The following is a 21,777-nucleotide window of genomic DNA, read 5'->3' on the forward strand; positions in this document are numbered from 1 at the left end:
GGGATCAGCAACGTTAGTGCAAAGCAGCATACTACGGGTAGAAATCCCAACCCCCCAAAGTGGAATTATCAGCATTTATTTAAAAGTTAACATTTTGAACAGTCTTGCAACAAATGAAAATACATTTATTTGGTTCTTATTTTGCAAATTACCAGGTTACATGGCTTTCTACCTGAGAAATTCAAACAAATTGAACAAAAACACACTGACAGATTTTTAGCTTTCTTAAAGTACTATTAGCAGCACGTACAAGGAAAAACATAAAAACACCTATTTTAAAAGACACAGCTTAAAGTTCAGGCCCTCACTTAACTGGACATAGGAAAAAGATATGAGAAAATACTTCTGCACCACTTAAACAACAGCACAACAAAGAATAACAAAGTTGATTAACAGAAAGTGATTACAACATTTTCGGCTCTGTTCCATCCCTTACTGAGCCATTCATCTGAAAAGTTCAGGATAATTGTTCTCTTCCTTGTTTAAGGCCTACACACACCAAAAACAAGAGGTTTACTCAAATCTAGAATGCATTACCACGAGACATAAAAATCCAAGGTTGTACGGAAAGTAAACATAAAACCAGTATTTTTACTTTCTTCTAGGTCCCAGGATGGTATTTAGCAAACAAAACAAGACCAAAATATTATATAGAAGTGACTTAGCACCAGTTCTATTCTGCAATTTATTTTTTTATGTCTGGTTACTGAGCAGCAAATTGTTTTCACGCCTAAAATCTCTGCAAAGAAAAATTATCCAATGACAGAAGAGATTGAGTTGTTTTTTTTTTCTTTTTCAAAACAAGCATAGCTGCTTTCCATTACAAACCCATAATGCTCTTTGTTTCAAGGGCACGAAACATGAAAAAATAAGGAGGTGGGGTCTCATTGGAGGAGAATAATACCTGGTTACCAAAAATTGTGTGACAAAATACAAGCTGTTAGTAGTTTAAAAGGCTACTCCGGACAACAGTACTCTGAACGTTAATAATCACTGCTAGTCCTCAGAGGAGAAAAGGCACTCGCCCTAGGAGCGATGTTTCAGATTGGACAAGCCAAGCCTGGTTTTGATGGCAGAGTCACTGGCTTGCAAGTGGAATTGAATATAAGGGAGCCAACAAATCATTCAGTGATAATGAATATAATCAATCTGCTATGTTACATTCATGTCTGAACGTTTGCTTGTACTGGCATACCTCTATTAAATGCTATTAGAGGAGATCAACGAAACAACTTGTGGCTCTCACTTTAGATCAGTTAGAAGATTTTACAGCCATTTCAGATATCAGGTTGCTCAAGAGGGTGGTTATGAGCACACATCGTGCCTCGTCATTCTGGGCAACCACAATGACTGGCATCCTACCTTGGCTTTACCAGCTGGTACTTTTCTATGGACTATCAAGTTAGGACTGTTTGAAATGAATCATGTCATATGAAAATGTTGCCTTCCACTACTTCAGTGGATTAAAATCACCTTTTCCCCACTGCAGGCAATCTAATCTCATTGAGATCTTCAATTGCCATGTCAGCTATAGCTTCGTTGGAAGAAAAAAATTCATCTACTGCCCCCTGAGGTCCTAAATCCAATATAAGGCAGAATGAATCAGCCGAGCTTTCAGTAGAACATGCACTGAATTAAGATGTATGTCTTTACGAATCTATAAAATATCTCAATTTAAAAACATATTCAAGGAGTCCAAAACCAGTAGGTAAAAAGATAAATTGCTTATGTTAAGAGTTTACAAATCCGGCACACATACAATATTTCCCCCGCTAGAAAACTATGGGCTTTACCCATGACTCTTCCTAACTCCATGGCATTACTGAGGATTGAGGAGGCACTTGTTACTGTTTTATAAAAGTCAGTTTGGGGATATTCAGTGGCTTTTTACAAACTGATGTCACCCAACCCTGAGTGAAAGGATTACATAACCTGAAATGGAATACTGTCACGTCCTCTCTTCCCAAGTGCCATTATTGGTGCCCCAGGATCGTTCAATATTTCCTTTGGCAAATCCCACGTTGTATCACTTCAGTCCTGTTGCTTTTCTAGGATGGAATGACATGGGGTTCTTCCAAAAAAACAACTCTGCTAATGGTCTGTGTAAACCTCAAAGGACAATCTGAGCCCCTTTTAGATTCTTCTTCCAAGGCTTTGTTTCTAAAAGGACAACTCTTTGAGTCCTATGAACATATTAATAAGATTAATTTCTTTCCAGTGGGTGCTCATGGAACTGTCTAATGTCATGAAGAAGTCTATTATATGTTCTAGGTGGCATCTCTCCTCTTTTATCTATAGGTACTTCTAGATAAAAGTCAGGAAAGTTTGTTGCTGCACATGGTGTGCTGACCAAATTAAAGAACAAGTAAAAAGATCATTATTCATTCACTGCCATTCCCTTTGAAGATAAATGATGCTAAATGATAACATTATGACAGCTGAAGAGCCATAGAGGGCTATCTTAACTCCTCTTGACGTTAATTTGCTCCTTTGATGGCACCAAATTAAAGTTGCAATCGAAATGTAGAAATGTCTGTCCTTGGATAAGGAAGTTTTGCAAGCACATTGTTTTACCAACCTTCAGAATCTGGATGTTTTGTGTTTCCAAAGTTTGCCAACACACCTGCAACACACACACACATTTAGATCTATGCTTTATACTTTGGCAAGAGAAACAAGGTTTTGCATTTGACCTCGCTCCTGCTCCTAAGTGTTGCTCTCTTGCTCTGTAGTTGCTAACCACATAGCTACATTTGGTCTGAAATTTTCTTCTTGCACAGTTTTATTGTGAGTAAGAGTTTTCTGGTCTAAGAGACCTTCAAAACATTTGAAACTATAAAGAACTAGTGTAGTTGTTTCCTAAATAGCTTCCGTCGTCAATGTGCTCCTGACTGCTACGTCTGATATAGTAATTATCAGAATTCAGCATGAAATCTTCAGAATTCTCATATCTTCTAAACCTCCTTGCATCCTGGTCATGTTCTGACTTCCATGGAGCCTCTCTTCTTTTGGGAAAATCCCCCAAATAGGAAGCATTAGCACTTTTTGACGATGTTCTCGGCACGTGAAAGGGCCTATAGTTCACTTTCTGGTCAAATGTACTTCACTAAACCGCCTCCTCTTTCTTGTGACAGTGTCTAATTGATCACTGGCACTGGATTTGTGGTGGTAGCTTTTATCAAATACGTATTTGGGAGCCAATATTTCCCTCTTTTTGCTGTTGCTCTTCTCATCTCTAATAGAATTGTTTTCACCCTCAAGCCATGAACACCTCAGTTCATAATTGGACCTCTTGCCTGGTTTCCTAAGCTCGTATTTAGAGTATTTTTCCTCCTCATGTTTCCACTCTGAATACAAGGTTTGCTGACTTGACCTAATTTCTGGATCGCAAGTGATGATTTCATCAGCGTCAAGAGATCCCTTTTCTGGGGAGCTATCATGTGTGGCCACAGATTTCTCTTTCTCCTCTTTGTTTATGCTAAGGATTTCACTGAAACATTCAGAATCACTGCTAATTTCCTCTAAGAAATCTGTCAGCTCCAAATTAAAGTCTGCTGACCTGTTGGGTGAGGAAACTTGGCTTTGACTTGTGGATATGGAATCTTGGACCTGGTAAGCATGAGTCTGTTCCAACAGATGGCTCTTTCTAAAAGTTGGGGATGGCCGATCACCAGCTTCACATACTGTGTCCTTGCAATGATGTTTAAACCCCTTAAACATTCTACATTCTTTGGCATAATCCACTTTTCCTCTCTTTTCTGGTTTATGCTCAGGATCCTGAGTACAAATCTTTGTACAGGAATCGTCTTCTTGCACCTGTTCTCTCCTATCTAGGTTTTGCATTTGGCTCAAACTGGTTAAATGACACTTACGTTTTCTCAAATTGATTTGAAATCCACTTCCTTTCGCATGGACGACCCTCTTCCACTGACATGTGCTTGTTATGTGACTTGGTTCTAGGCAGATACGGGCATATTTTGGACTTTGATAGTAGTTTAAAAGATAGTAAATAAATTCATCTGTTTCATAGATCTTCTGTTTCCTGCCATGGTCTCTCTCAACTAATCTGGAAGAATAGGATTTATTAGAACCATGGTAGTCTTCTTTCTCAAGAGATTGACCTTGAATCATTGCAATTTGCAAAGAATTCCAATCAGGGAGCAAACTGTGATTGTATTCACTGGTTAATAATTTTCCACTTCTCTCTTTTCTAGCTGAATATCTTAATTTTTTTCCCCCAAGGTGGTGGGAAGATTTACATAAGTGAGCCCTAGCTCTTTTCTTCTTTTTTTTTTCCCTCTTCTTATCTGACTTGGAAACCTGATATCTTGGCATTTCCTCCTGATTTTGAAGATACTGAGTGTTTAACTCTTCTTTCTTCAGAGCTCCCAGTGTGGTCGCCGGAGCACGATTAGCTTTGGAGCCTGCAACATCTACCTCCCGTGGGTTAAATTGTACAGACCCCTTCAAAGAAAAAGGTTAAAAATCTCACATGAAAAACTAAACAGACTAAAATTTTCAAAGAAAATTGGGCTTTCTAGCATTGTTCTGAAGAGGTTTCTAACTACACCTAGGATAGATTGAAATTATGAACAATATCACACTGAAGAAACAGGAGGTACTAAATTAAATGTCTCGGTCTAACAGGAGCTGCTTTTACTAGGTCTGTGCCCGTCCTTATGTTAGAAGGCACCCCGGTTCACATACCTTCAAAAGCACATGACCCTTCATATACCCGGACAAAACTATAATTCAAAAAGATACATGCACCCCTATGTTCATAGCAGCGCTATTTACAAAGCCAAATCATGGAAACAACCTAAATGTCCATCGACAGATGAATGGATAAAGAAGATGTGGTATATATATACAATGGAATACCACTCAGCCACAAAAAAGAACAAAATAATGCCATTTGCAGCAACATGGATGCAACTAGAGATTTTCTTACCAAGTGAAGTCAGTCAGAAAGAGAAAGACAAACACCATATATCACTCATATGTGGAATCTAAAATACAGCTCAAACAAACCATCTACAAAACAGAAAGAGACTCACAGACGTAGAGAACAGACTTGTGGTTCCCAAGGGGGCGGGGGGTGGAGGAGGGAAGGACTGGGAATGTGGGCTTAGCAGATATGAAATATTATATATAGGATGGATAAACAACAAGGTCCCACTGTATAGCACAGGGAACTAGATTCAATATCATGTGATAAACCATAATGGAAAAGAATATTTTAAAAAAAGAATGTCTGTATGTATACAACTGAGTCCCTTTGCTGCACAGCAGAGATTACCACAACATTGTAAATCAGCTATACTTCAATTTTTAAAAATTTTTTTAAAAAGCACACGACCCTTTTTCCTTTGTTCACAAATGGATGAGTCTACTTACTGTTCCAGGTATTGTGCTAAGGGCTGGGGACATGAAGAGGAATAAGAAATGCTCTATAGCCCTCCCTGGGGCTACAATCCTAGAACAAGAAAAGACTGATGGGTGAAATGTGTGTCTAAAAGGGTCAGCTGCCTTTGTAAAAGATAAACAAAGGGTTTTCTGGGTTTTATTCCAGCCTCTTCCTATGGATTGCAGGTGAGCGTGTCTCTGAGCTGCCCACCTCACCCACCTCAGCTGGAAACAAGACAGCAAGTAGAAAATATGGCTGTGACAATGGTTCTCTCTGTGGTGCTCTCTGCTCTGCATGACAGCAGGGCAAGTGAAAGGTCCTGCGCATGGGCCCTACCTCGCTGGGAGAGTTTGTACTGAGCTCCCACTGACACCTGGCACAAACCAGGGCACAGAGCTTACCCAGGACTTGGGATTAGAACCTGTGGACTGCATAATCAGTGTAAGGTATCGAGGAGGCCAAGAATTAGGCACCACACATATTTAAAGAGAGAAATTCTTCAAAAGGAGTCACCCTTGGCAGTCATTAAGGTAAACTAAAAAAGATCCAGCTCACCTTATTGTAAAGGTAAATGTGAGGTTTTTCTGATCCTGATTTCATGCAGTTTGATTGGCCACACCAATGAGAACAAAAAGCTGAGATGGCAAATACACATAAAATTAACTCTATCTAAAATGAATGCCACGGTTGTTGCTTTTGTTGTGGTCATCCATGTACAATGCTTGGTGTCGGTCTATTTACCTCTTGTAAAAATAAAATACAGTGTGTGTGTGTGTGTGTGTGTGTGTGTGTGTGTGAAAAAAATAAAATAAAATAAAATAAAATAAAATAAAATAAAATGAATGCCATGGGACTTCCCTGGTGGCGCAGTGGTTAAGAATCCGCCTGCCAATGCAGGGGACACAGGTTTGATCCCCGGTCCAGGAAGATCCCACATGCCACGGAGCAACTAAGCCCATGCGCCACAACTACTTAGCCTGTGCTCTAGAGCCCGAGAGCCACAAATACTGAGCCTGCGTGCCACAACTACTGAAGCCCGCACGCCTAGAGCCCGTGCTCCGCAACAAGAGAAGCCACTGCAGTGAGAAGCCCGTGCACCACAACAAAGAGTAGCCCCTGCTCACCGCAACTAGAGAAAGCCAGTGTGCAGCAACGAAGACCCAACGCAGCCAAAAATAAATAAATAAAATAAATAAAAAAAAATAAAACGAATGCCATTCACTTTTCATATTTAAGAACACTGAATATGGCTTTTTAAATTAACACTTTGGGAGGCCTTTCTGGCCTTTACTCTGGGACATCTGCTGAGTCTGGTTATGTTTAGGAGGCCAGTAAGTGGGAGAACAAAAAACTTCCGAAACTGAAACTCTCCAAACAAAACAATTGGCCTGGGATGTGAGACATTCCTTAGCAAATAGTTTAAGACTAGACTAAGGGACTTCCCTGGTGGTGCAGTGGTTAAGAATACACCTGCCAATGCAGGGAACACGGGTTCGAGTCCTGGTCCGGGAAGATCCCACATGCCGCGGAGCAACTAAGCCCACGTGCCACAACTACTGAGCCTACGTGCCACAACTACTGAGCCTGCACTCTAGAGCCCGTGAGCCATAACTACTGAGCCCACACGCCACAACTACTGAAGCCCACACGCCTAGAGCCCGTGCTCCACAACAAGAGAAGCCACCGCGATGAGAAGCCCGCGCACCACAACACAGAGTCGCCCCCGCTCGCCACAACTAGAGAAAGCCCGCGCGCAACAACGAAGACCCAACACAGCCAAAAATAAATAAATAAAATTTTTAAAAAAGGACTAGACTAACAGGAGCTTGCTCCACAAAGGTCTCTGTTCCAGGTTCTCCCTTCCCATCCACACCTGTCACAGATGAATGGCCAATGAAAATGAATGGAGGACTACAAACCCAGCACCCGCACCATCCATTTCTTCCCCCATGCATTTTTTGTTACCTCAATTAGGAACTTAGAAAAGTAGATGCACAAGCTATGTCACCCCGGGTGAAACCATCCTAAAGTTTAGAAACACAAAGTGCGTGTGTGCCAGATGGTTGGGGGGGGGGGGGCGGGGAAGGGGGGGTGAGACCCAACGCCTTCAGAAAATCTGGCTATCCCTTTGGTAAATGCACAATTGGGGTTATTAGAGATCAGCCTATTGAAAATAAACCCCAATGAACATAGTGAGTCTTCCACGTGTGCTGTTTAAAGGATAGGCCTTTGCTTAAAACTAAAGGTCATGTCCCAGAAAGGTCAGTACCTACCCAAAGCCACGAACAAAGAACAATGGGACAAGAGCCTTACTTCGATTTTCCTCAGGAGCGCCCGCAGCAGGCGGAGGGCCTCCTGCTCCCTCCGGGCCAGCAGGCCCTTCCTCTCCTCCCAGTCCTCCGAAGAGTTGGGCCCCTGACGGGCCTCCGCTTTGGCACTGTCCTTCTGTCTCCTTTGCCGGTGTCTGCCCCTTTCCTTCAGGGCGCGCCTCCTGACTCTGGCCTTTCTCCTCTTTTCCTGGGCTTTCCTCTCCTCCTCTTTTCTCTTTCTGGATAATGATTAACAGAGTCAACCCTTCAGAAGGTATTTATCAGTCATTTGCTCCCCTTCCCACTCCCATCCCCCTGCCGGGCCGACAACGCATAACTAAGTTGATGAGTTAGAAACATGTACAGGAGACCTCATGCAGAGAGTATTAAAAAATAAAAAAGAAGGCTACTGAATTCAAAGGAGGGGCCTCTAGCCTCCACCTTCTCAAACCATCAGCAGGGGCCACTGGATCCAGCTTTCACAGCAAAGATTCCTTTTCTCTTGAGATCAAAACCTTCCGTGAGTTGGTGGCACAGGGACAAATGACAGTAAGTCAAGGCACTCAGAAAATAAAGGTGAGAACTGGTCTTTGGTGCATACTACTTAACAGAGTACACCACCATAAAAACAGACTGGCTTAGAAGAATACGGCCTTATTTTTCCGCCATTTTCTGGAAATTTCAGCTGTTTTGGGTAGGCCCTCCTGGAAACATGGAAAAGGGGGAAGAAAAGGACAATGGCCTGAGGGAGGGCTTAGCCAAAAACTGGAGGATTAGCTAAACTGCATGGTCAATCTGGAAATTTGGGGGGAATCGTTACCTTGACTGGGCTCAGCTTCTGGTCAAGTTTCACAGACGTGACCTCAAGTAACTCCTGGCACTCCGCCAGCCAAAAAAAGTGAGAGGCAGATGGAAGGGTGCTCTTAAACTCCTCTTTTGAATGGTTATAATTTGCATAAAAGACTGGAAGAATAAACATGCAAGGGGAGGAACCGGGAGGTAAAACTGGTTTTGGGAGCCCTGTGGTTCTGGACCATTTGTCCCTTCTTAGCAAACCTTTGGCGATCCAATAGCCCTTTCTAGTCTCAAGCTCCTAAACTGGGAAACAATGATAAACTCAAAGAAGTAAATACAGAGGCTCCTCAAATTCACAGAAAGAACTTAGGCCAACGAGAAAAATAGTCTCAACAAATCCATGCCTTCTGGCCTATGGGTTAGATTGATTATTGATCATTTTATGGAAGAAAATCTTTTCCAGACCTAAAAAGAATTTTTCCCCAAAATTTCAATTGATAGGCAAGGTAAAATTTGGTAAATTTAGGTAAACTGGTGAAACTTTTAAGTTGGTAGGCTAGAATTTTCACTCTAAAAGTTCCTGGTCTTTTTTTTTTTTTTTAATGACCATTTCCTCCCAGACATCTTAATCTGGCTGTCCCACTATTCTTCATTACTTGTTCTTCCTGACAAGCATACTTTTTAAGTCTCTTGCTTTCAACTGCTTTCTCTTTTGGTTTTGTAACAGCACAGTGGAAAGACTGCACCAATTTCTGCTCCCCACGGCCATTCACCTGAAGGAATAAATCCATAAATCAAAAGTTTAAACAAACCCTCTTCGTTGAAGTTGGTCTCCTCACCTTTCAGCCTCTTCCTCTTCTCTCTTCTTTTCTTTTTTCCTTTCTTCCTCCAGCTCTTGTAATTTCAGCCTTTCTTGATTTCTCCTCCTTATAGCTCCTTCACTGAAGTGTTTGGTTGTATCAAACATAACCTGCCCCCAAACAATTCAAAGTTTCATTAGAAAAGTTTGCCCGCTGGCTGGGTGTGTCGAAGGCCAGAGAGATAAAACTAATTTGTACGTGGCAATGCCAAACCAAATGAATTAAAAATGCCTTCTCTTCATCCCAGCACCCAGACTGTTCCACTGCTTCTCAGTTACCTACCAAACAGTCCTTGTGGGGCTCTAGAATTTTCTTTGGCAGAACCCTTGAGGAGCTCACTTGACAGCCATAGGCGGCATCACAGTGCCATGATGGATGCAAGTTCTAAGGGATGTGAGTATATTGCCTCTGGGTTGTTATAGTGATTAACTGAGTTAACGTATTTTTTTAATCACCAGAGACACAAAGAGTCCAAAAATGGGTGGGAGGAGGGTGGGAGAGCAAAGATGTAAGAAAACTGACCAAATGAGATACAAGATCTGACTACAGTGATTATTAAACAACTTTGCAAATCTCTAAATAAAGTGGAAGTCAGATTGAGGTGCTACAAATAAATTTGCCTAAAAAATAAAAGGAGGCAGAAGTAGCTATTTAAATATGCATGAGTGATAAACACCAAATTCACCATCATGGTTACCTTTGAGGGGAGGGAGGGGCCTGCGACTGAGGATGGTACACAGAGGGGAGCACGTTCTCATATCACTGGTAATGCTTTATTTTTTAAGCTGGGCAGTGGTACATGGGCGGTCATTATAGTATTTGCTATATCTTTTGTCGGACTGAATAGCTCATAATTTTCAAATATATATTTTAACCCACATAACACACACACACACACACACACACACACACACACACACACACACACACGAAGCTACCAAAGCTGAAAGTCCAAATTCACACTAAAGACTGATTTAGAGAAAAAGGAGGGTTTAGCTGCATCTTATCTTCTGCTGGATTAAGGCTTCAAGAAGGAGGTGACCAGGCATTCAGACAGTGATGAAGTGACATGCCTGGATAGACAGGCTGATTTTGAAAGGAAAGGATTCAGGTTTGTTGGGATTCTGTTTTAGCAATTTACCTGACAGACAACATGAAAGTATAATAAATTGTGACCCCAGTAGCAAAGAGGGAGTAAACTGCTCTCCTCGTGGTTTCAAGCTGCATGTTGCCCTCTCTCCCAGCAACTTGTCAAATGGAATAAGTATATGAGATACTTCCATACGGACCATGAAGAATCCTTTGATGCCCCCAAGAAGCTGGGGCAGAGCCCCAGACTATAACAACCATCGTTTTCAATCCACAGCTGGCAGAATGGCTGATAGAAGAATGTTCAAATCAGGATGATATTTTTTCCCCTCATCATCCATTGGTTAACAACAACACAAATCTTTACATTAGCTATTGATCAGAGCCTACTGGGGTCTAAGGAAATTTGTTGCAGATGCCTCCTCCTAGCTTTCACTCAGGACCACCTGAACAGTGGGAAATTTTGTTTAAAAAACCCTGGCTGCTCCTTACCTTAATGTTACATGCCAGAGCTTTCCCATCATCTCCTTTAAGCATCAGCTTCATCCCACGAAGGGACTCCATGGCCTTTACAAAGTCAGTTGACTCCTGGTACTGTATAAAGGCCTCGAACGTCTGCAAGCCGAAGCTGAACCCCCCAAAGCTCCCACCAGTCATGACTTCTCGGTAGGGGTCGAGCATCGGAATATCCACATTCTTGATCTTCCCAAAACTTTCAAAGACCACCCGAAGGATCTCTTCACACGGCTTCTCCCCGTTGGAACCTTTAGGTGCAAACCACTTGCAGGGCAGGCCTTCGAAGTATATGGAATCTGGGCTCTTATCGTGGTCCTGCTCTTCAGACCCATCACCCAACGGCACCCCCTTTTCTTTGGGGAAGTGTTCCCACTCCCCCTGGGCATCTGTGGCCACTACTCTTAAGTCTGTTTTCAAACCGCTTAGCTTGATGATCTTCCCGTGTAACTTGGCCTTCAGGATCTGAACCAAACTTAGAGTTTCAGCCTCCCCCTCAAATCGGATGAAGTCCCTGGTGCTCTTGGAGAGCCGCACCGTGGTGAACTGGTCAGGACAAATCAGGCTCTTCAGCTGGTCAAGAACTTCCCAGTTAGAGAAGGGCCTCATGGGTTCCGTGCTCTCAGGGAGCAATACACTGATCATCAACTTTGCTATGGGCTTGAGGTAGAGGTGGTGAGCCGCACAGAGCTCCGTTGCCTCTGAATTATCATACACCACCGTGACCATCGTGGCATCCACGGGAAACCTTAGAGGGCGAAAGGGAACATTTTGATACAAATGGAGCAAAACGCAGATTTGGATTTTGAATGCTGCCATTTGCTGGACTCAGGTCAAATTGATAGGGGAACGTATACTATCGGGAGAATTAAGACAATAGCTTACATTTGTTTAATGTGTTTTAGAGGTTTCAAAGAGTTTCCAAAGACTGTGTCTCAGTTCCCCTAACTGTAAAATAGAAATAATAGGATTTCAGGAAGGAGTAAATGAGTGAGTACAGGTGAAATCCTTAGAATAGTGCCCGGCACACAGGAAGTTCTCTGTCAACATAAGCTATGGCTATTATTTATACTACTTTGTCTCATTTGGGTCCTGAAGCAACCTGTGAGTAGGTATTTTCATGCCTGTTTTAGAGATGGGGAAATTCAGATGGATTCAGGAAAATTAAATGACTTGCCCATATATTGACACTCCAAGATTCCAAATCTCCAGTCTATTGTACAATTGAGCTCAAATGTAAAGTCCCAGAAAAACCTGCTGGGGATGGCACAGAAACAGGGCCGGGGTAAAATACATGCAGCACATTCATGAACACGCACCCAGCGGACAGTTCTAACCCAGGCACCTGCTCTAGCATCCTTCGTCCAGGTTGCTTTCCAAGTCTCACACGGACATATCTACTCTCATTCCTCCAGTCTGTCGACTTTCACTAAATTGAACTCTAAGATCAAGGGAAGAGGAGACAGCCTCTCCTAGTGAGTGACAAAGAGAATCTGCCCTCTACTTTGGGACTGGAAAAACCTCCAAACATGAGTGCTTGCCGGCATTTCATATGAACAAGCTCTCTTAAGCTGTCCCAAGGTGAGTAATATCACTGATACTGGGAATTAGGGATTTCTGCTCCTATTTGCTGACTTCAAGTAGCACTTCCCAACTTTATTTTCTTTTCTAAAAGTGGATGTATTCAGAGTCTGTATCACCTGAGTTTCTCATTAATGTCAACTTCAAGGAGATTTAGACCCAAACATATATGGCCAGATGATGGAAAGTCTAACGCAAGATTTACTACTAAATCTTGGTTAACCTTATAGGTACATACTTCTTTTATAACTGTCCCTGAAGGACAACCCAAATGAACTCCCTTTAGGAGAAAAAGTCTGTATAAACTGTTTTTTAAAAGGCCACCAAAAGCAGTATCTTATATTAGGTTCTAGAAATCCTTATGTTAGCAACACTGAACTGGGATGATATGAGAATACACATGTGCTCCTTCTCCAAAAACATTATCTAAAGAGCATAATGAAGACAAAATCCAGTCCGTTTGCTGCAATTTGCAACATAAATAAGAGTCAACACTAAACTCCTTTAGGAGAAAAATTAATTTAATATTCAATTAAGATATACTGTACCCCCAAATTTATCTGTAATCAAGAGGTATTTATTTATACAACCTAATTTAAAACAAGGCTTTAAAAAATATTCCAGAAAAAATATACACAAAATAGTTAATCACTTCAAAGTAATCAGTTTGTCACGCTCTCCATTTATTCCAGTGATACTGCTTTTGTTTTAAACATTTTGGAATGCTTCACTTGGATTGATTTCAAAGTCTGAGCTACATTCTTTTAAATAGCCTTGATGGAGGTCAATTTTGAAATTCTTTTATCGTGTATTTGATATTTCAAAATCATCAAAAATTATCTAGAATCAAGAATGCTGGATAAAATGAATGAGTATAAAGAACGAACTGACTTTCTTAATTGTTTTATAAGCCCCCTTACAAGGAGATTCTGAGAAAGGCTCTAATTATTTTTTTTTAATTAGTGCGTACATTGCTGGAACAGGTATAAAGCTTTGAAAGATGGCAAGTTTGAAGGACAATATTGACTGTTGTAGTATAACAGTTGCAAAAATGATCCTGATATTCCACCCCTCCCTGTATCCACACCCTTTGTAATGTGACTTTGAGTTGTTGCTATCAAGAGATAGAGTCTAGGGGCTTCCCTGATGGCGCAGTGGTTGAGAATCTGCCTGCCAATGCAGGGGACATGGGTTCGAGCCCTGGTCTGGGAAGATCCCACATGCCGCGGAGCAATTAAGCCCGTGAGCCACAACTACTGAGCCTGCGCGTCTGGAGCCTGTGCTCCGCAACGGGAGAGGCCGGGATAGTGAGAGGCCCGCGCACCGCGATGAAGAGTGGCCCCCGCTCGCCGCAACTGGAGAAAGCCCTCGCACAGAAACGAAGACCCAACACAGCCAAAAATAAATAAATAAATAAATAAATAAAGGAGTTCCTTAAAAAAAAAAAAAAAAAAAAAAAAAGAGATAGAGTCTATTTTTCCCCAGCCCTTGAATTTGAGACGGCCTTTTTTTTTTGTCCCTAACAGAACGTGGCAGAAGTGTCCAAGTGCCAGTTCTAAGATGAGGTGTCAAGTGGCCCTCACTCTCCTGGAATCCTGCCATACCATGAGGACAATCCTGGGCTAGCCTGCTTGAGGATGAAAGGCCACATGAAAAAGCCCTCTTGTGACAGATGAGCTATCCTAGAGCAGCCAGCCCCCAGCCAACCCACCAACTGATGGCTGACACATGAGCAAACCCTGTCAAGATCAGATGCAGCCATCACAGATCAGCAGAATAGTCCTGAGAACCTACAGACTTGTGAGAAATAATAAATGGTTTTTGTTTAAGCCACTAAGTTTGGGGATGGTTTATTATACGACAACAGCTAACTGATACAAACATCTAAATTTTAATTAGTTTCAAGATACACAAACCCATTTAATAGTTTTTACACAAATAAATAAAAATTACAAAAACCCATTCCTGGGAGAGTTTTGGGAAGAAAGAAAAACTAGGCACCTTCATATCTTGCTAGAGATAGTGAAAATTAATTACATCTTTTTTTAGAATAACTTGGCAAAACAAACCAAGAACCATAAAATATGCTCAGCCCCTTTGGTCCAGTAACCTGCTCTAGAAACTCATGCTAAGGAAAGAATTAAAAATAAGAAAAGAACATGTTCAAAGCTGCTTATTGCAGTGTATTTTAGATATAATTTTGTCACAACTATGTATACACAGGAATGAAGTTCAGAATTGCATTATGATTTTTTGCAAAGTGGTTTTAATAAAACTTTTTGCTGACTTACAGTGTTAACAGATGCATTTGTAGTCATTCATTTAAAATTATGGTCAATATAAATGGATTTTATTAAAAACTTCAATTTTTCCTTCTACTTCAGATTAACCTCACAAAGCCCACTAAAAATCATCAACTTCTTGAGGTTAAATATATGCCTCATATCCTTCACAAGGGTGATTTCCCCACAGTGATACAGTTTCTATATTTTAGCCAGATCTCTCCACTTTCCTGAAGTATAATAAAGGTTCTCCTCAAATTTGGAGGGAAACCAGTCAGATGGTATTTTATAGTGTTTGATGTGCTGTATTTTTGACATTAAAAAAAAAAACAAAACTGGCTATCACTTCCATCTCACACCGAAGCAAAAATAAGCAGTAAATTCTACAGCAGAGGTTACAACTCAGATGATCACAGTGGACAGCAAGACAGTCTCAGCGAGCAAAAAACACTGAACAGAGGCGGAGGCCAGTGCCTCATCTGAAGCCCCAGTGAGGGAAGGAGGGCCTGGGGTGGCCGCATCCTCCTATTCATCCAGAGAGGCCAGAAACTGAGGTCCTTATGCGAAATCTGATTTTTCAGATGCTGGAAATCAAGGAAAACAATTTACAAGCACTGCAAAGTGCAAATAAACAGACTTGCAGGCCTTGCTGCCTTGCCTGCCCACAGCCTCTGCTCTAGGGTCGATGTTTGCTCACCCAGCCCTCCAGTGACAGGACTCTACACCTCGATTCGGAAGCATTTAAGTTATTTTCTGACTTTCTCAAGAGGACACAATTGGTTTTCAAAAAAAAAAAAAAAATGGCCTCCTTTAAAATCCTCAATTCCAATTCCTCTTTCCCAACTTCAGCAACAGCAGCAAATTAGACATTGCTTCTCCTCTCTTCCCCTGCTGGTCACAGGCTTTAAAACGAAATGTTTGTGAATATTTCATCTTTGAATACTCTCCCAGAATAGGGAGCTAACCTTCCAATCTTATTATTTTTTTAAATATACTGAGGACCTACTGTGTACCAAGAAGTAAGCTTTTTACATATGCCATGGCTTCAATGCTACAGCAATGTCATTGGCAATTTCTGCCAGATCACTGAAAATTAACCAGATGGTGCCTGGTGCATAGGTGCATGATAATTATGAATTCCAATTGCGATGCTTTTTCCTTAAAGAGGCCTCAAGCCAAAACCAACAAAAAATGTAGAAGGAAGAGGAGGGGGAGGGGGAGGAGATTTCCTACCAGGAAGACAGGTAGGAGGGGGAGAGGGAGGAGGGAGAGGAGGAGGAGGAGAGAAAGAAGGAAGAAAGGGAGGAAGGGAGGGAGGGAGGCATAGGTGTGTACTTATTAACATGGAAGGACGCCCATGATACTTTTTAGAGGAAAAAATAAAAAGCAAGTTGCAGGATAATAATGTGCAATGTGATCCTGTTTTTGTAAATGTAATATAAAGTAATAAAAGTAATATAAACACACATGCATGGTGGGCGTGCGTGCACGCACACACATACACACCTCTCTATAAAGTCTGGAAGGATGTACATCAAACTCACATGATAATAACAAACTATTGAAAGGAAGCGGTTCACAGTTGCTGATACAAACTGGCCCAGAAAAGAATCAAAACAGAGTAATACAGGAGCAACTCCCTTTTCCCATCAAAGACACCCCTCTGTCTGCCATCACTGTAAATGCCCACAGGCATCTGGACCCGCCCTAACCCAAGTTTGTGTGAGTCCTGACTGAAGCCTGGGAGATCAGACTAGGACTTTGGGTGATGAAGGAGCACTTGGCCACTTCAGTACTAGCTGTACCATAGGCTGCAGAAGTTATTTTTAAAAACTGCCTTATTGAAGCATAATTGATATATGATAAACCACATTTCGTATCAAAAGTGTACATTTTGATGAGTTTTGACATATCTTTACACACTTACGAACCCATCACCACAATCAAGAGAGTGAAAATGCCCGTCACCCCCTTCAGTTTCCTCGTGCCCCTTTGTAATTCTCCCCCCACCTCCATGACCACTGACTTGGCTGCAGAATGTTTCAGTCTTAACTGATTTATTTTATAGCAAAAGCAGACAGATGTTTCTGGAAAATACTCATAGTTACAATCCAATATTCAACTTTCACAGGTGCTTTCTTCTAAATCAGGATAGTTTCTCAACTCGAAGCTTAAATGTGCCAATCCTTGAATCTAGTTAAAGCTGTACGAGGCCCTACCCTGCTCTTGAAAAATAGGTTTAAAAAGGTTTGTGCTTTTCTCCCCATACAATCCCTGTTTTTAACCCTGTTTAAACATGTTCAAAAAGTAATCTGTTACTCACCATTGCTAATTATTAGAGAAACGCACATCAAAACTACAATGAAGTATCACCTCACACCAGTCAGAATGGCCATCATCAAAAAATCTACAAACAATAAATGCCGGAGAGGGTGTGGAGAAAAGGGAACCCTCCTACACTGTTGGTGGGAATGTAAATTGATACAGCCACTATGGAGAACAGTATGGAGGTTCCTTAAAAAACTAAAAATAGAACTACCATATGACCCAGCAATCCCACTACTGGGCATATATCCGGAAAAGACAAAAACTCTAATTCGAAAAGATACATGCACCCCAATGTTCACAGTAGCACCATTTATAATAGCCTAGACATGGAAGCAACCTAAGTGTCCATCGACAGCTGAATGGATAAAGGAGTTGTGGTATATATTTATATATATATATATATATATATATATATATAATATATTTATATATTATATATATATATATATTACTCAGCCATAAAAAAGAATGAAATAATGTCATCTGCAGCAACATGGATGGACCTAGAGATTATCATACAAAGTGAAGTCAGACAAAAACAAATATTATATATCACTTATATGTGGAATCTAAGAAAAAATGATACAAGTGAACTTATTTACAAGACAGAAACAGACTCAGGGACATAGAAAACAAACTTATGGTTACCAAAGGGGAAGCGGGGGTGATAAATTAGGAGTTTGGGATTAACAGATACACACTACTATATATAAAACAGATAAACAACAAGGACCTACTGTATAGCACAGGGAACTATACTCATTATCTTATAATAACCTATAATGGAAAAGAATCAGTTATATATATATATAACTGAATCACTTTGCTGTACACCTGAAACTAATACAACATTGCAAACCAACTATACTTCAATTTAAAAAGGTAATCTACTTAAATTAGATATATTATTTAGTAGATATAGTTATACATTTTATGTATATTTATATATATTAATAAAAATATATCTACCCAAATAGGTGGAATCACTGAGATCAAGTTATTAGGATATGATTTAAAATTGATTCTTTTTTTAAAAAAATTTATTTATTTTTGGCTGTGTTGGGTCTTCGTTGCTGCGCGAGGGCTTTCTCTAGTTGCGGCAAGGAGGGGGCTACCCTTTGTTGCGGTGCGCGGGCTTCTCATTGCCATGGCTTCTCTTGCTGCGGAGCACGGGCTCTAGGTGCACGGGCTTCAGTAGTTGTGGCATGCGGGCTCTAGAGTGCAGGCTCAGTAGTTGTGGCGCACAGGCTTCAGTAGTTGTGGCTCACGGGCTCTAGAGCGCAGGCTCAGTAGCTGTGGCTCGCGGGCTCTAGAGCGCAGGCTCAGTAGTTGCGGCACACGGGCTTAGTTGCTCCGCGGCATGTGGGATCTTCCCAGACCAGGGCTTGAACCCGTGTCCCCTGCATTGGCAGGCGGATTCTTAACCACTGCACCATCAGGGAAGCCATAAAATTGATTCTTTAGAATGACCTAATTTGCCCTCTAAATACCCTTTTTAAAAAATTGAGATAAATTGGTTTATAACATTATATAAATTCCATGCGCATAACATCATATTTCTACTTTTTTTTTTTGGCCACAGCACGCACCTTGCAGGATCTTAGTTCCCCAACCAGGGATTGAACCCCAGCCCTGAAAGTGCTGCATCCTAACCACTGGACTGCCAGGGAACTCCCTTATATTCCCACTTCTGTATACACCTACAGTGTGCTCACCACCAAAAATTTAGTTTCTATCTATCACCATACAGTTGACCCCCTTTACCCATCTCACCCTCCTGGCTGCGCCTTCCCCTCTGGTAACCACTACTCTGTTCTCTGTATCTATGTGTTTGTTTTGTTTAGTTTGCTAATTTATTTGGGGGTTTTCTGTTTGCTTGTTTTTTATATTCCACATGTGAGTGAAATCATATAGTATCTATCTTTCTCTGTCTGACTTATTTTATATAGCATAATAGCCTATTAAAAAAAAAAAGATGAAATCTTGCCATTTGTGACAACATGGATGGACCTTGAGAGTATTATGCTAAATTTCCTTTTAATATGTCTGTGGTTCAACTGACAGTAATGGTAGAATTCATTAAAAATTTTCCCATCATTTTTACCAATCACTATCATATGCAAAGGTTTAAGAGCCTAATATAAACTGAGCCCTGATGGCAAGGAGTGTCATAAGTACAGCCTCCATAAATTATCAAAAAGTTGAATTTTAATAAAGATTTTCAACTACTCCCATGTTCTAGTATGTTCCACCATGACCTTCCCAGCCCCCTCACACATACACACATCTTTCTTCTAGTCTTGTGATTAAAAGCAACACCACTGAGATCACTTATTCTTTAACGCCTTTGCAGAGGCAAATGAGAGCTCCTCTAACCTTCAAAACTTAGAGTTATTCAATAATGTTTACACAGTGCGCATTCCAGCAGTATCTTGTGTACATAGCTCTACCAAAGCATTTCACTCAACCAGCTCTCAATGCCAGAACACTTCTAGCAGCTTCTCAGAGAAACATGGCTGCTTTCTCTAGTCATGGGTCCGCCTCATCTTCCTGCCTCTATACCTAATAGCAAAGTGGACTGAATATCAGTAGAATAAGAGATTAGAGAAAAGGAAACAGTTTTGAGATATTTCCACAGGCCTAAAACAGTTGTTTGAACCTGCAGTGAAAATTCAGTAAGTTCTATGGGCTCTGCATCCAAAGTTCCTCCAATACCTTCTCTCATTTCAGAAGATACTAGAGAGATTCCTCTGCTACACCTCAGGTGTTTTAGATCAGAACTATGACTTTAAAACTTTAAAAGCACTTGAGTCATGAGCAAAGTATCCCTCAGCCATTTTCTTTCCCTTTTTCTCACTCTCACAAATATTTGCTGTCAGAGTGCTAGCAAGGGCATTTGAGTCACGTTTTTTAAAAACAGTGAAAAAAAAAACAAGACCATCTGCACAACTCAGTACCCTCTTTCGAAGTAGTCCTTTGCTGCCTTTCTTTTTTCTTCAGGCTTTTGAACCTTAAAGTTAAGCCATTTTGAAAGCATTTAAGATGTATAAAGTTATATCGACATATTTATTGTCAGCGGGACAGCCAAAATGTATTTGGGTCAAATCAACATAGCCAATTTCCAAACTTCCCAACTAGTACAGAATCCCCGTAAGTCTTGACCAAACAGAAGTCTTCCCTGCTTTTTCAGTCAAGAGGTCATGGATGAACTTTCATGTGTTTTGCCCAAACAACAATTTTAAAACTGAGGCTGACCATATGCTCTGATCTTGAAAAACCTTTAAATCACATCATTAACATGAGCAGTGTTGCAACAAGTGGAATACAACCAATACAGGACCCCCCAAATGACGAAATTCCCAAATTAAGATGGTCCTAAACGGTGCACTGTGGCACTGGGGGCTTTCAGGGCAGAAAGTAAGTGACTTTTGGAGACCTGCAGCAATGATGAATTTGTGACCATGAAATACTGGAGTCCTACTGAGAGAGAATCTCTTCTACCAGCACTCAAAGAAAATCTGCTCTAAGGTAGAGTTTAGTATGGGGAATTTTGATCTTGAAATGAAGAAAACTGGATTTGTGTTAATTCACCTCTTTGGGCAACTTAATTTCCTGTTTTTGTTTCCCTATTTTAAAAGATCATACGAATGTTTCCTTTATGCGATAATGTTGGTCAAAGCAAAGTGTTTCTGAGACTAATAAAAATAAGTTAACCCAATTAGCCATAAAAAAAGAACGAAATGTTGACATTTGCAGCAATGTGGATAGACCTAGAGAATATTATGCTTAGTGAAATAAGTCAGACAGAGAAATACTAATACTATATGATATCACTTATATGTGGAATCTAAAAAATAATACAAATGAATATATATACAAAACAGACACAGCCTCACAGACATAGAAAATAAACTTATGGTTACCAAAGGGGAGAGGGAGGTGGGGAGGGACAAATTAGAGGCATGGGATTAACAGATAAAAACTACTATACATAAAATAGATAAGCAACAAGGATATACTGTGTAGCACAGGGAATTATACCCAGTATCTTGTAATAACCTATAATGGAATCTAATCTGCAAAAATACTGAATTGCTATGCTGTACACCTGAAACTAACACAATATTATAACTCAACTATACTTCAATTAAAAAATAAATTAGGACTTCCCTGGTGGTGCAGTGGTTGAGAATCTGCCTGCCGATGCAGGGGACACGGGTTCGAGCCCTGGTCTGGGAAGATCCCACATGCCGCGGAGCAATTAAGCCCGTGAGCCACAACTACTGAGCCTGCGCGTCTGGAGCCTGTGCTCCGCAACAAGAGAGGCCGCGATGGTGAGAGGCCTGCGCACCGCGATGAAGAGTGGCCCCCGCTCGCTGCAACTAGAGAAAGCCCTCGCACAGAAACGAAGACCCAACACAGCCAAAAATAAATAAATAAATAAATAAATAAATAAATAAATAAATAAATAAATAAATTGATTTTAAAATAAATAAATTAATTAATTAACCTAAAGAAAGGTTTGTGTTAGGCCTTTCTGTGCATACTGCATTTACATAACTGTTAGTGAGTACAGGAGTCACTCCATGGTTGCAAGAGAGGGAGCTATTTTT

The 21,777-nt window shown here is 40.9% G+C and overlaps 1 protein-coding gene across 1 annotated transcript in view; it reads right to left on the reverse strand.

Annotated features, from left to right (window-relative positions):
* Nucleotides 1–2,461: 2,461 nt before the first annotated feature.
* LOC132357177 (A-kinase anchor protein 17B-like) overlaps nt 2,462–21,777 on the reverse strand; it is a 99,979-nt gene continuing 80,663 nt past the window's right edge. The window contains exons 3-6 of the mRNA XM_059910463.1: nt 10,953–11,721; nt 9,351–9,481; nt 7,721–7,955; nt 2,462–2,623 (exon numbers count right to left, since the gene is read on the reverse strand). Coding sequence (XP_059766446.1) covers nt 2,462–2,623; nt 7,721–7,955; nt 9,351–9,481; nt 10,953–11,702 — 1,278 coding nt within the window. The 5' untranslated portion in view covers nt 11,703–11,721. The remainder of the gene's footprint in view (nt 2,624–7,720; nt 7,956–9,350; nt 9,482–10,952; nt 11,722–21,777) is intronic.

The sequence above is a fragment of the Balaenoptera ricei genome, chromosome X (assembly GCF_028023285.1).
Source record: "Balaenoptera ricei isolate mBalRic1 chromosome X, mBalRic1.hap2, whole genome shotgun sequence".
Lineage (NCBI taxonomy): Eukaryota > Metazoa > Chordata > Mammalia > Artiodactyla > Balaenopteridae > Balaenoptera > Balaenoptera ricei.